At 60.4% G+C, this 12,482-nt stretch overlaps 1 protein-coding gene across 7 annotated transcripts in view; it reads left to right on the top strand.

Annotated features, from left to right (window-relative positions):
* LINGO1 (leucine rich repeat and Ig domain containing 1) overlaps positions 1-11,230 on the top strand; it is a 187,642-nt gene extending 176,412 nt beyond the window's left edge. For all 7 annotated transcript variants that reach the window (XM_069457183.1, XM_069457157.1, XM_069457175.1 and 4 more), the window contains one exon: positions 8,395-11,230. In XM_069457183.1, coding sequence (XP_069313284.1) covers positions 8,407-10,251 — 1,845 coding nt within the window. In that variant the 5' untranslated portion in view covers positions 8,395-8,406 and the 3' untranslated portion in view covers positions 10,252-11,230. The remainder of the gene's footprint in view (positions 1-8,394) is intronic.
* The last annotated feature ends 1,252 nt before the right edge of the window (positions 11,231-12,482 follow it).

The raw sequence follows: 12,482 nt of genomic DNA, 5'->3' as shown, positions 1-12,482 counted from the left end.
CCTCGGCACTCTAGCCCTGGCAACAGAGCAAGACCCTGTCTCAAAAGAAAAAAAAAAAAAAAAGTCCTTGATTTTCTTGGGCCTCAGTTTCCATATCTGTGTGATGGTCTCTAAGGTTATCACGCCTTTGAAGTCAGGCAAGCTCAGGACCTCAGGCAGATGAACTGACAGCTCAGAGCCTCAGTTTCCTCCTGAGTAAAGTGGGGTTAATGTGGGGGGTCAGCAGGGCCGTAAGCAAAGCCCTCGGTTTGTGTGCTCAGGGTAAATGTTTCCTCCCTTTCCTCTCCCTGAACTCTGCCCCAGCCCTGTGCGGGCAGCGTGAGGTCCGCCATCCCCTTTTCCAAATGAGGAGTTTGTGGTCCTGAGAGGCAAAGCCGCCTGTCCAGGATCATGCAGCTCAGCAGGCCCTTGAACCCGACTCAGAGAGAGGTGGTACACAAGAGTGGTCGTGACAACCTGGGGTCTTAACTGCCTCAGGCCTGGTCCAGCTCTGCCACTTACCACTGTGTGATTTTGGGCGGGTTGCATCACCTCTCTGTGCCTCAGTCCTCTAATCAGTACAGCAGGGATAATAATACCAACCTCAGGGGTTATTGTGAAGATCAAACGAGTGCATGCCTGGTGTGTAGTCAATGCTATGTTCGTGTCAGCTGCTTTTTTTAACAAGGCACCATAGGGCAGTGACAGAGAGCATGGACTCTGGAGCCACACTGTGGGTTTCAACTCATGCTACCCGTGTGACCTTGAGCAAGTTGCCGAACCTCTTTGTGCGTCCGCTTCTTCCATCTGCAAAATGGGATAATGACGGTATCCTCAATGGGTTGCCGTGGGATTAGATGAATTTTTGTATATAAAGCGCTTCGCAATAATGCCTGGCACACCGAAGGCCCTCTTCGAGGGTTTCTTCAATCATCCTTATCATTATCATTATGTTTATTAGGTCTCTGGCTAATCCCAAATCCCATGCTAGTCCCGCCACTCCCCGCAGCTCCCCACTGGCCACCCTGGGCTGTGAACCACCCCCCACTCACATCCCAAGCCCAAGGCCTATGGCTCTCCCGGTGGGTGCTGGCTGGTTTTCAGGCCTGAGCTATTCCCAGGGTGGAGGAGCCTTGAGGGCTGGGGCAGGTGGGAGGGGTCCTCTGGGGGCCCCAGGAAGGCAGAAGAGGATGAGTGGGGATGAGGTAGGAATGTCCCAAGGGGCCACTGGCCTGGGCAGGGGATGGGGCCAGAGGCCTTGAGGGGTGTCTTCCCGTCCCTGAGAACCTGGGATGGCATCCCAAGACATGAGACAGGAGATATGGGGGTGTAGGACCTGGGTTTTCCTTGGACCCCGCCCCCCAGGTTACTCCATATAGGCTCTTGCCTAACCCTCCCAGCTCTGGGACAGCGCCCATCCAAGTGGGGGTGCCATCTGCTCAGGTGGGCCCAGCACAGGCAACCAGGACCCCACCCCCACCCCAAGGTCACAGGGCAGGGCAGGGACGCATGCTGGAGCCCAGGCCTCAGCCTTTTCCGCACCCAGAATGAGCACCCCCAGGCCCTGCTTGACTGCTGCTCCCCTGCGAGCCTGCCACTCCTAGAGGGCAGAGCCTATATATAGAAGCCTTTAAACACTAAGATGCTCTGACAATTAAAATTCATAATTTATCCCACAAATGGCCTGGGGCTGCGGGCTGGCCGGAAGGCCGGCAGCTCCTGAGATGGCTGCGCTGTGGCAGGGTGGGTGGTGGGGTGGGCAGGGGCGTTCCTCCCTCAAGTGCAAGGGGGCCGGGTGCTTGCCCAGGGCAGCCACCTGATGAGGGCGGCGGAGGCCAGGGGAGCACGTTTGGGCGAGGATTGAGCTATGAGAGTGGCTGTCGCGAGGAGGGGCAGCTGCACACACACACACACACCCCCCGGGGGCCAGCAACTCTTTGCCAGGACCAAGAGCTAAAGGAAAATAAAGAATTATACACGACAAAGGACATGACCTCAATTTTCTTCCAGGTTGATTTTTCTCTCCCTGTGGGGGGTGGCTGGAGGAGGGGGAGGAGAGAGGGGAGGGCAGGCAAAGGCGGGCGGACCAGCCTGGAGGAGACAGACGGACACTGGCTGCCGCTGGCAGTGCCTGGAAGTCGTTCTGGATCTTTCCTGCAGGAGCTCTGCCTGGGGGCTGGGCTCCTCTCAGGGCCCCCATCCAGCCTCCCCCTCCCCATGTGCCCGAGGCAGCCCTGCTCCCAGGCTCTGCTGGATCAGACTGGCCAGAACTGGATTATTTCCCTGTTAGCAGCTCCCACCTTACGACATTACCAGCCATTCACACCTCCACAGGGATCAGCCCTGGAAAGCCAGAAAAGAGAGTCTTTAAAAGGAGTCCCTGGACTGGGTCAGGATTTGGGGTAGGAGAGAAGCCCTTAGGAGTCCCAGGATGCTCCCACATTGGCCAGGCTCACGTCACCTCCACCGGGTGCCGTTCCCTCTGTTGAAAATGCCTCCCCGGCGTCTCCCTTGGCCTGCAAGAGTACTTGTATTCCAGCCCAGGCTCACACGGCACGCCCTCCTCCTCCACGAAGCCTGCCTCCATTGAGAGCCCAGACTAGGAGCTGCAGAGCAGCTTGCGGGTCCTCCCGGTGTTCCCATGAGCTGTCCCAGCATCTGCTGGACAGGAGGCTGCAGAAGCACCAACAGAGGGAGGGACAGGAGCATGCCAGCGGTGCTGGTTAGAGGGGGGCCTGAGCCCAGAGGGGACCCACAGAAGCTGCTCCCTCCTTCCTGGGGCTTGAGACGGGCTGCCTGGGGAAGGGGCTCTGAGCCAGGTCTGAAGGCTCGCGGCACGGAGTGGTGGATGGGTGGCCATTGCTGTGGGAGAAGGGACCGGGCTGGGGTGACCACTGGAGTCCCTTCTAGACGGCCCCGGCCACTTGGCCTAGCTGGCTCTGGGCAGCGGCACTTCCCTCTGACCACTTTGTCATTTCATAAACTGGATCCAGCAGCATTCTGGAGCCAAAGCGAAGAAGGCAGACAGGCAGGGACTTGGGGACAGGGCAAGTCACAAGGACCCCAGACCTTGCCTTGCTTCTGTGCTTTGGTGACCCAGCGTGAGCCCCTTCGCCTCTCTGAGTCTCAGCCTCCCCAGCAGGCCCAAGGCTCAAACCTGTGACGCGTGGAGGGAACTCGGGTCCGCGGGGCGAGCCGTGGTCCTCTCTTTTCTCCAACTTCTGGCCCCTCCACCTGCCCCCAGGCCCCTCTTCCTCCTGCTCCCCCTCGGCCTTCTCTGCCTCCCTCTCACCGCCTTTCTCTGCGGTCTCGCCCACCATGTGTCTCCTGTGTCTCTCCGTTTCTGTCGCCTTCTCCCTCTCCTGCTCTGCTAGTCACTTCCTAGCGGCAGGGCTGGGCAGGCCTTCAGCAGGCTTTCTGAAGCCCTCAGGCCCTTCCCAGGCCCGCCGTCCCTCCTCACTCCGTCCTGCGGCAGAGCCAGCCACAGGCCTGGCAGGCATCGGGGCGGGATGAGACCCCCGCACACCCACCCACCCCGCACACCAAACCACCCCGGCCACGCAGCCAGGCTGAGGACCAGAGGCCCATGGCTCGGAGGCCTTGGGCCACAGCCTTTGCGGAGCGGGTGCCTCCACGCCAGATCCCATGCCTGTGTGTGTGGGGATCCCTGCGGTCCCTGAGGAGCGCTGAGTGGGAGCACCATGAAATATTGATACCGTAAACCTAAAATAACTAAACCTGCCATCCTGCGCTGCAGCCAGCCCCAAATTAGGTGAGATTCAAGCATAGGCGGCAGCAGTAGGCACAGGAAAAGGGTGATGGAAAAACACGACACGCGGGGTGTTTAGCATACCGCTTTCTGACAGCTAGGGAAAGGCATTTGTCAGGTTTTGGAGGCAGGACACTGGGAGGTAGCTGAGGCCCAGCGCCCTCCCTCAGCCCTGGGGCCTCACCCTGGCACTGCCCTGACATGCCAGCCCCTCCCCTGGACAGGCCCGCGGCTCCAAGAGAAGTCCCCCTCGACAGCTCCTGGGGCAGGCAGCCGGCCAGGAGGAACAGAGCTCTGCCACCTGCTAGCTTTGTGGCCTAGGTCCAAGGCAAGTGGATTCCCTTTTCAGAGCCTCAGTTTTTCTTCATCTGTAAAATGGGTGAGAAATACCTCTTTTGAATGCTGGTGTTTGGGATTCCGAGACAACGTGTATAAAGCCCAAAGCCTGGCCCATAGCAGGGGCTCTCCAAATGTTAGTGCCTCCCCTTTACTAAGTGTGTCTGGCTTGTGTGGGCCTGGCTGGGTGCTAGGGAGGTAGGCGTACCCTGTCCCCTGCGGATGCTGTCTCATGGGACAGAATGACCTCTGACCTCCCTCAGTGGTTCTCGAACCTGCCCGTGGGCGATTCCCCTTCCTTCTCCACCAGTCTCCCTCCCCAGCCCTGAGCCCAGTGGGGACACTCTGAATGTGATGCCCCAGTCAGGGCAGCCACGCCACCTGGGGCCACCCTCAAATAGATCCTTCCAGCCCTGGAAAAACTACAATTTGGGCCTGAACCACCCCCCACACACCCCCCTTTCCTCCCAACCAGGCTTGAGGGTGCTGGCTTCCCAGCTGGGGAAAGTCTAGTTTCTGTGGGACTGTGCAGTCGAGCCCCTCCCTGTGCAGCGGGCGGGGGAACAGGCCAGAGAGGACAGGCATTGCCTGAGGTCGCCTAGCAGGCTGGCCGCAGAGAACTGCATGTGTCAAGGAGCACTGCCTGAGCCAGGGGGTATCTGCCCCGGGAACGTGAGTGAGGGTGTGCGTGGTGGCTGGTGGCCTGTCCAGTTCCACTGCAGGGGCAGCTCAGAGCGCGGTCTCACCCGCTACAGCATGGCTCGAGGGCTTGGCTTCCACCGCCGCAGGACGGGAGGACTCTGGCTGCCGCAGGGTCTGTGCACGCTGCCCGGGCACAGCACTCTTCTGCCTGCCCACCTGCCTGCCCTTGGTGTTTATTTCCTTTGTATTTATTGGTCCAATTTTTAAACTCACCCTTATGGAAAGCCCTTTAGGGGGCAAGGATCCAAAATAAAATACTGATTAAAATGCATAAAACACCTCTTCTTGGCAACCGCAGGAGTAGCCAGCAGGATTAACGGTGCTAGAAGGGCAGGAGCAGCACTTGCCCACTCAGCAGTTTGGGCGACCCCTCAGACGTGACCCTGCCAGCATGCCTAGGTGACAGGGACCCCGTGGGGGTGTGAGGCCAGGATATTGGGCCCGGTGTGCTGTGCTCTTGCTGTGTCAGCTTGGGCAAGCATCCTACCCTCTCTGGGCCTCAGTTTCCCCACCTTTCGGGACAGCCACATGTAAAAGGCAGGGAAGGAGGCAATTCATGAGATGTGTCCTCCCACAGCTAGCGTGGTCCCATGGAGCATGGCTCTGTAGGTCTGCCAGGCTTGGAGGTGGCAGCTGTAGAGGGCATGGCTGGCCAGCTTTTCCACCAACACCCTTCAGCTTCCTGGGTCTCTCATTGTGCAGTGGGCCTGCTCCAGGGTCAGCCCCATCAAAAACTGCAAAAACTCACTCATGCACACACACTTCCTCAAACAACATCACTGGGGTCTGTTCTGTGCCACACCTTGCTCTGAGGCTGCAGACACACTGTCTGCCTTGGGCACCTCACTCTCCAGCAGGTAAGACAAATGTACCCATGACTGACCCACAATGACAGGAGAGGTGCCAAGTGCTGCGGGCATGTTTCCCTCTTTGCTCAGGTCACTAGGAAGCTCTCCCTTTTAGTCATTATGCAGGACTTTGTGTCATTCTTTCCTGACTGGCTTCCCTTCTTTAGCTTTTATCTCTTTATCATCTTAAAGCATAATTTTTCTGTCAATTGGCTCAAAGCACTTTTGGAATGAGGTGTGCCATACACCAATTACATAACATCACTGCTAATAAGAATAAAGTGGCTTCGGCATTATGGGCAAGAGATGATATCTGATGGAGTAAGTCAAGGATAGCTTCGTGGAGGAGGCAGCCTTTGGGGTAGAAGGCCACAAAGCTCCAGAAGGAGATGGCTTGGAGGTGGGAACGTGTAGGACAAGGGGGGACACCTGGGTGGCGTCCCTGGGGGGGAGTGGGGGGAGAGGAGGTAGATGGGTAGGTTGAGGCCAGGTGGTGGCGGCCAGATTCATATCTGGATAAGGGGCTTCCTCCCATCTCAGGGTGGCCCAAGTCCCCACTATTCCCCCTCATCCCTTAGCCTCCTCCAGCAGCTCCCGTCCTGCCTGCCGGCCCAGCCCTGAGCGGTGCTAACGGTCCTGCGTTCCTCTTGGGGTCCCAGCCTCACACTCGCGCCAGGCCCCGCTGCCGGCCCAATTACTTATTGATCGCCCGTCAGGATGTTTGCTTTTCTGGCAGGGCACTGGAGCGTGTGTGACGGTGGAAAATAGCTTGGCCGGGTGGGGTGGGGAGAGGTGGGGCCACAGAGGAGTCTGGATGGAGAGGACGCAAGGGACTGAGGGGAGGGTCAGTGGGGACAAAGCCCTGGGGATAACAAAAAGCCTTGCAGATTCCATAACATGTCAGTGACACCCTGAGTCCTCGCTGGTTAATCAGTCACTTAGTCGATCAACAACCAGGAAGTGCCTGTCAGGCCTGAGAGACTGGTAGAGTGTTGGAAAGTATGTGTCGCCCGTTGGAGTCTGACAGACCAGAGCGCCTGTCCCACTTCTGCCCCCTCTACCGTCTGAGTATCTTGGGGCAGCCACACCTCTCTGAGCCTCAGCTGCCATAATGGTTGACGTATGGATGACTGGGCTTGAAAACAGAGGCTGTGTGAGGGCGTGGGGAGGCTGGGAGGGCTGAGAGAAGGGCCTGAGCCCGGGCAGAGAGGTGGGACATCCTCCCCTTCCTGCAGTGACCCCGGGGTGCTGGAGGCTGGGGTGGAGGAGCAGGGGTGTGTCTTTGCCTCACCACAGCGAGATGGCTGCAGCTTGTCCCCCAGAGACCACGTGGTCCACCCCCTGGAGTGTGAAGGCAGCAGTTCCTAGGGTCCAGACCAGCCCTCCCGGCCCCACGGGGTGGACAGGGAGAGGGGAGGGAGGAAGAGATAGAGAGGCCGTCTGGGGACAAGTGGCCTCCGTACTCGGGGTGGGAGTGAGTGAAGGGAGGCCAGCTCCCGCATGCCCTGTGCCCAGTCCACCTGCAGCCCACACGCCACCTGGGCCCTCCTCCCAGCACCGTCTTGCCTGTCACCACCCCCCAAGTCCTGCGTGGCTTCAGGGCCCAGCTTGAACAAGCCTCACGTCCTCAATGCTGCCGTGTGGACAGGCACCTCCAGGGTGGCCTGAGCTGTCCTGGACTGTGGGAGGGTGACTAGCAGCCGCACAGAGCTCTGGGCCCAGGGGACTGGGACCCGGAAAGACAGACAGATAAAGGCTCGAGGGCCTTTCGAGGGGGAGCATGGCTTCCTTCTGGGGACCAGAACAAGCTTCTCAGAGCAGTGGACTTAAATTAGGCTTGGAGGGGGGGATTTCAACAGCCAGGGGGAAGGGCATTCCGGGAGGAAAGCACCGCAGGAGCCAAGGCTGAGGGCAGCTAGACGTCCCGGCCTGGAGCTCAGGAGCCTGCGCTGGGGCAGCCCTGGGCCCCAGAGGAAGGGAGGAGTCAGACTCCAGAGGGAGGCCAGGTAGGATTTGCAGGTGCGGGGGAAGGTGGCTTCAGGGCTGGGCTTTCTGGAGGAGGGGCCCCTCCAGCCATCTGGGAACCCTGGCAGGGAGCAGACTGATGACCACTGATGGCACCACTGGGTTTGCTGACTGCCCAGGACTATTGGGCTGCAGGCCCAGCCGCCGTGGCGGTGAGCAAGGGCACGTTGTCAGCACCTGGGGGAGCTCAGGACGGAAGGCGAGTGGGCGGGGTCCCAGCAGCCTGGAAGCCCTTGCCCTGCAGGTGGGGCGCCAGCTCCTCTCCGCAGCCTCCTCTGGCGGTTCCCTGGGCCCTCGGCCCTTGAGCCCCTTTGATCCCCTCTGTGAGCGAGGCCGGCCAGGCCTCCATGGCTTTATCCCTGGCAGCAGCAGGGGAGCTGAGGCTCAGGTAGGGTGTGTGCCTGAAGTGACACCGCCTGCAGAATGTAAAGGAGGTGGCACCAATGCCCCAGGCTCCTCTGGGGTGACCTGCCCTTCCCTGAACACCCCCATCCCAGGGCTGCCGGGAGGGTCCTCTGGGAAGACTGGACAGGGTGAGAGGCAGGGAGTGCGCAGCAGGGGTGGCAGGGGCGGCAGGGGCCCTCTGGCCTGGGCATGTGGACCCCTCCTCTCTGTCTGTGTCAGCGTCATCGCGACAGGCGGGAGGGCTCAGGGGGCGCAGAGGGCTTGGGGTGGGGTCCAACTAAACGCTGCCCTCTAACTGCCACCGCTGCCCTGTGCTTGCTCCTGCTGCAGGTGAGCGAGAGGATGCTGGCGGCGGGTGCGAGGAGCGTGCCCAGCCCCCTCCTGGCCTGCTGGCAGCCCATCCTCCTGCTGGTGCTGGGCTCGGTGCTGTCAGGCTCTGCCACAGGCTGCCCGCCCCGCTGCGAGTGCTCCGCCCAGGACCGCGCTGTGCTCTGTCACCGCAAGCGCTTTGTGGCGGTGCCCGAGGGCATCCCCACCGAGACTCGCCTGCTGGACCTGGGTAAGAACCGCATCAAAACGCTCAACCAGGACGAGTTTGCCAGCTTCCCGCACCTGGAGGAGCTGGAGCTCAACGAGAACATCGTGAGCGCCGTGGAGCCCGGCGCCTTCAACAACCTCTTCAACCTCCGGACGCTGGGTCTCCGCAGCAACCGCCTGAAGCTCATCCCGCTCGGCGTCTTCACTGGCCTCAGTAACCTGACCAAGCTGGACATCAGCGAGAACAAGATTGTCATCCTGCTGGACTACATGTTCCAGGACCTGTACAACCTCAAGTCGCTGGAGGTTGGTGACAACGACCTCGTGTACATCTCCCACCGCGCCTTCAGCGGCCTCAACAGCCTGGAGCAGCTGACCCTGGAGAAATGCAACCTGACCTCCATCCCCACCGAGGCGCTGTCCCACCTGCACGGTCTCATCGTCCTAAGGCTCCGGCACCTCAACATCAATGCCATCCGGGACTACTCCTTCAAGAGGTTGTACCGGCTCAAGGTCTTAGAGATCTCCCACTGGCCCTACTTGGACACCATGACACCCAACTGCCTCTACGGCCTCAACCTGACGTCCCTGTCCATCACACACTGCAATCTGACCGCCGTGCCCTACCTGGCCGTGCGCCACCTGGTCTATCTCCGCTTCCTCAACCTCTCCTACAACCCCATCAGCACCATCGAGGGCTCCATGTTGCATGAGCTGCTGCGGCTGCAGGAGATCCAGCTGGTGGGCGGGCAGCTGGCCGTGGTGGAGCCCTATGCCTTCCGCGGCCTCAACTACCTGCGTGTGCTCAACGTCTCCAGCAACCAGCTGACCACGCTGGAGGAGTCAGCCTTCCACTCGGTGGGCAACCTGGAGACGCTCATCCTGGACTCCAACCCGCTGGCCTGCGACTGCCGGCTCCTGTGGGTGTTCCGGCGCCGCTGGCGGCTCAACTTCAACCGGCAGCAGCCCACGTGCGCCACGCCTGAGTTCGTCCAGGGCAAGGAGTTCAAGGACTTCCCCGATGTGCTACTGCCCAACTACTTCACCTGCCGCCGCGCCCGCATCCGGGACCGCAAGGCCCAGCAGGTGTTTGTGGATGAGGGCCACACGGTGCAGTTTGTGTGCCGTGCAGACGGCGACCCGCCGCCCGCCATCCTCTGGCTCTCGCCCCGCAAGCACCTGGTCTCAGCCAAGAGCAACGGGCGGCTCACAGTCTTCCCCGATGGCACGCTGGAGGTGCGCTACGCCCAGGTACAGGACAACGGCACGTACCTGTGCATCGCGGCCAACGCGGGCGGCAACGACTCCATGCCCGCCCACCTGCATGTGCGCAGCTACTCTCCCGACTGGCCCCATCAGCCCAACAAGACCTTCGCCTTCATCTCCAACCAGCCGGGCGAGGGAGAGGCCAACAGCACCCGCGCCACCGTGCCTTTCCCCTTTGACATCAAGACCCTCATCATCGCCACCACCATGGGCTTCATCTCTTTCCTGGGCGTCGTCCTCTTCTGCCTGGTGCTGCTGTTTCTCTGGAGCCGGGGCAAGGGCAACACGAAGCACAACATCGAGATCGAGTACGTGCCCCGGAAGTCAGATGCAGGCATCAGCTCCGCCGACGCGCCCCGCAAGTTCAACATGAAGATGATATGAGGACGGGGCGGGGGGCAGGGACCCCCGGGCGGCCGGGCAGGGGAAGGGGCCTGGCCGCCACCCGCTCACTCCCCAGTCCTTCCCCTCCTCCATTCCCCTCCACACGGTCTCTTGCTCCCTCCGCCCATCCCCTGCTGCCCCTCGGCCCTCACCACCCGCCCTCTTTCTGCCAGGACCTCAGAAGCCCAGGCCTGGGGACCCCACCTGCACAGGGCGCTCATTGACAGACTGGAGTTGAAAGCCGACAGACCGACACGCGGCAGAGTCAATAATTCAATAAAAAAGTTACGAACTTCCTCTGTAACTTGGGTTTCAATAATTATGGATTTTTATGAAAACTTGAAATAATAAAAAGAGAAAAAAAAAACTATTTCCTATAGCTAGTCGGAATGCAAACTTTGACGTCCTGATTGCTCCAGGGCCTCTTCCAACTCAGTTTCTTGTTTTTCTCTTCCTCCTCCTCCTCCTCTTCCTCCTTTCTCTTCTCTTCCCCTGTGGGGAGGGATCACTCAGGAAAACAGGAAAGGAGGCTCCAGCTCCACTCGCCTGCCCCCGCCAGGGCTCCGTCAGGGCAGGCGGGGTGGCGGCCCGGCCCAGACCTGGGCTGGCCGTTGCAGGGAGCAGGTGGAGGGGCAGGTCGGCCAGGCTGCCAGGCAGCATGACTGCCAGGGGGTGGGAGCCGGGCTTGGGTGTGGCTGAGACTCTGGACAGGGGCTGGGGTCCTCCTGGGGGACAGCACAGCTAGTGGAGAGAGCCGGGGGCCAGAGGTAGGACAGAGACCTGGCCTCTGGTCCCGGCTCTGCTGCTCACTTGCTGTGTGGCCTCAAGCAGGTCACGGGCCTCTCTGGGCCTCAGTCTCCACATCTGTACAAATGGGAACATTACCCCCACCCTGCCTACCTCACAGGGCTGTTGTGAGGAATTGATGAGATGATGTATGTGAAACACTTTGTAACCTGTAAAGCGCTGTGCACACGTGTGGGTGACTGTTCTCATTATGGTCATTGTTATCTTTGTGGGGGATGGGGCTGGGGAAGGGACCTCCATGGGGGCAGGGCTGGGGGACCAGGGACTGGGCTGCAGCCAGAGGCATTGGCTGGAGAGATGGGCCCCAGACACACAGGGGAGTCCTGCGGCCTGGGAGCCTGAGAGATCCTCCCACCTCTGTTCGGGAGCTGCCCTAGGGGCTGGAGGCCCCCTCAAGTGTTGGCCTGGACCTATGCAAGCCTTCTTTCCATAAGCATTTATTGAGCACCCACAGTATGCCACTTCCCACATAAAGTGCCCAGTCTGTGGGGGCTGGGGGAGGCAGTCTGGGGCTGCCCAGACCCAGGTCACACCCAGCTTTGCCCCATCTTCCACCAGGCCATGCTCTGAGCCTATCCTGGACTTCCAGGGGTTCCGGGTTTGGGGCTGGGACCCACCTGCACGTGAGCTTAGCAGGAGGGCCAGACAGCATCTGCCTGGCCTCCCCAGCCCTGCCCACCCAGACCAAACCTAGACGCTCCAAACCCAGCCCCGGAGAGGGAAGCTCCATATAACAGAGTGGGGAGAGCCAGGCAGTCACCCTGTCGCCTTGTACTTTCCCCAGAGTCCATGGGCCTTGGCTCAGAAAGCTGGGCCATGTGCTCACCACCCGCGTCTCTGTCCGGAGGGAGGGCCCCAGCGTCAGGGAGGCCTGGTCTCCCCCCGAGTTCCTCTTTCTCCTTGGGGACTCCTTGGATTCTGCCCCACAGTGGGCCCAGAGTGGCCCTGCTGCCCACTCCTCCTCAAGCTGGAGGAGAACCCCAGCGATGCAGGAACCGACAGGCACAGACTCAGCTGAACACAGCAGGGGAGCAATAGCGAAGTCAGCCCTCCGCAGAAAGAAACTTCCAGAATGCAGCTCTTCCCGTCAGGGCTCCCACCTAAGCTGGCAGGAACTAAGTAGCTACGCCTAGCACCTTCTAAACCAAGCCTCTAGTGGGAGGGCATGGTGGGCAGAGTCCCGTGTGGAGTTGGCCCTCACTCACTCATTCATTCATTCAGTCTGAAGACATCCCTGAGAGTCTGCTCTGCTGCTGGTTCCAGCTGATGCCATTGGCAGCCATGGCTGGGCCCCCACCCCCAGCCACCAACCAGGACTGTCCCTGGCTCTGGGGAGGGCGCCAGCCTTCTGAACTGTGGTGTTACCCGAGGGGAAGAAACGGGATCCTCTCCCCGTAGGGTCTTGGAATATTGGGTGCAAAAGT

The sequence above is a fragment of the Eulemur rufifrons genome, chromosome 2 (assembly GCF_041146395.1).
Source record: "Eulemur rufifrons isolate Redbay chromosome 2, OSU_ERuf_1, whole genome shotgun sequence".
Classification (NCBI taxonomy): domain Eukaryota; kingdom Metazoa; phylum Chordata; class Mammalia; order Primates; family Lemuridae; genus Eulemur; species Eulemur rufifrons.
The sequence above is the reverse complement of the archived record's forward strand: the minus strand, read 5'-3'. Positions and strand labels throughout refer to the sequence as shown.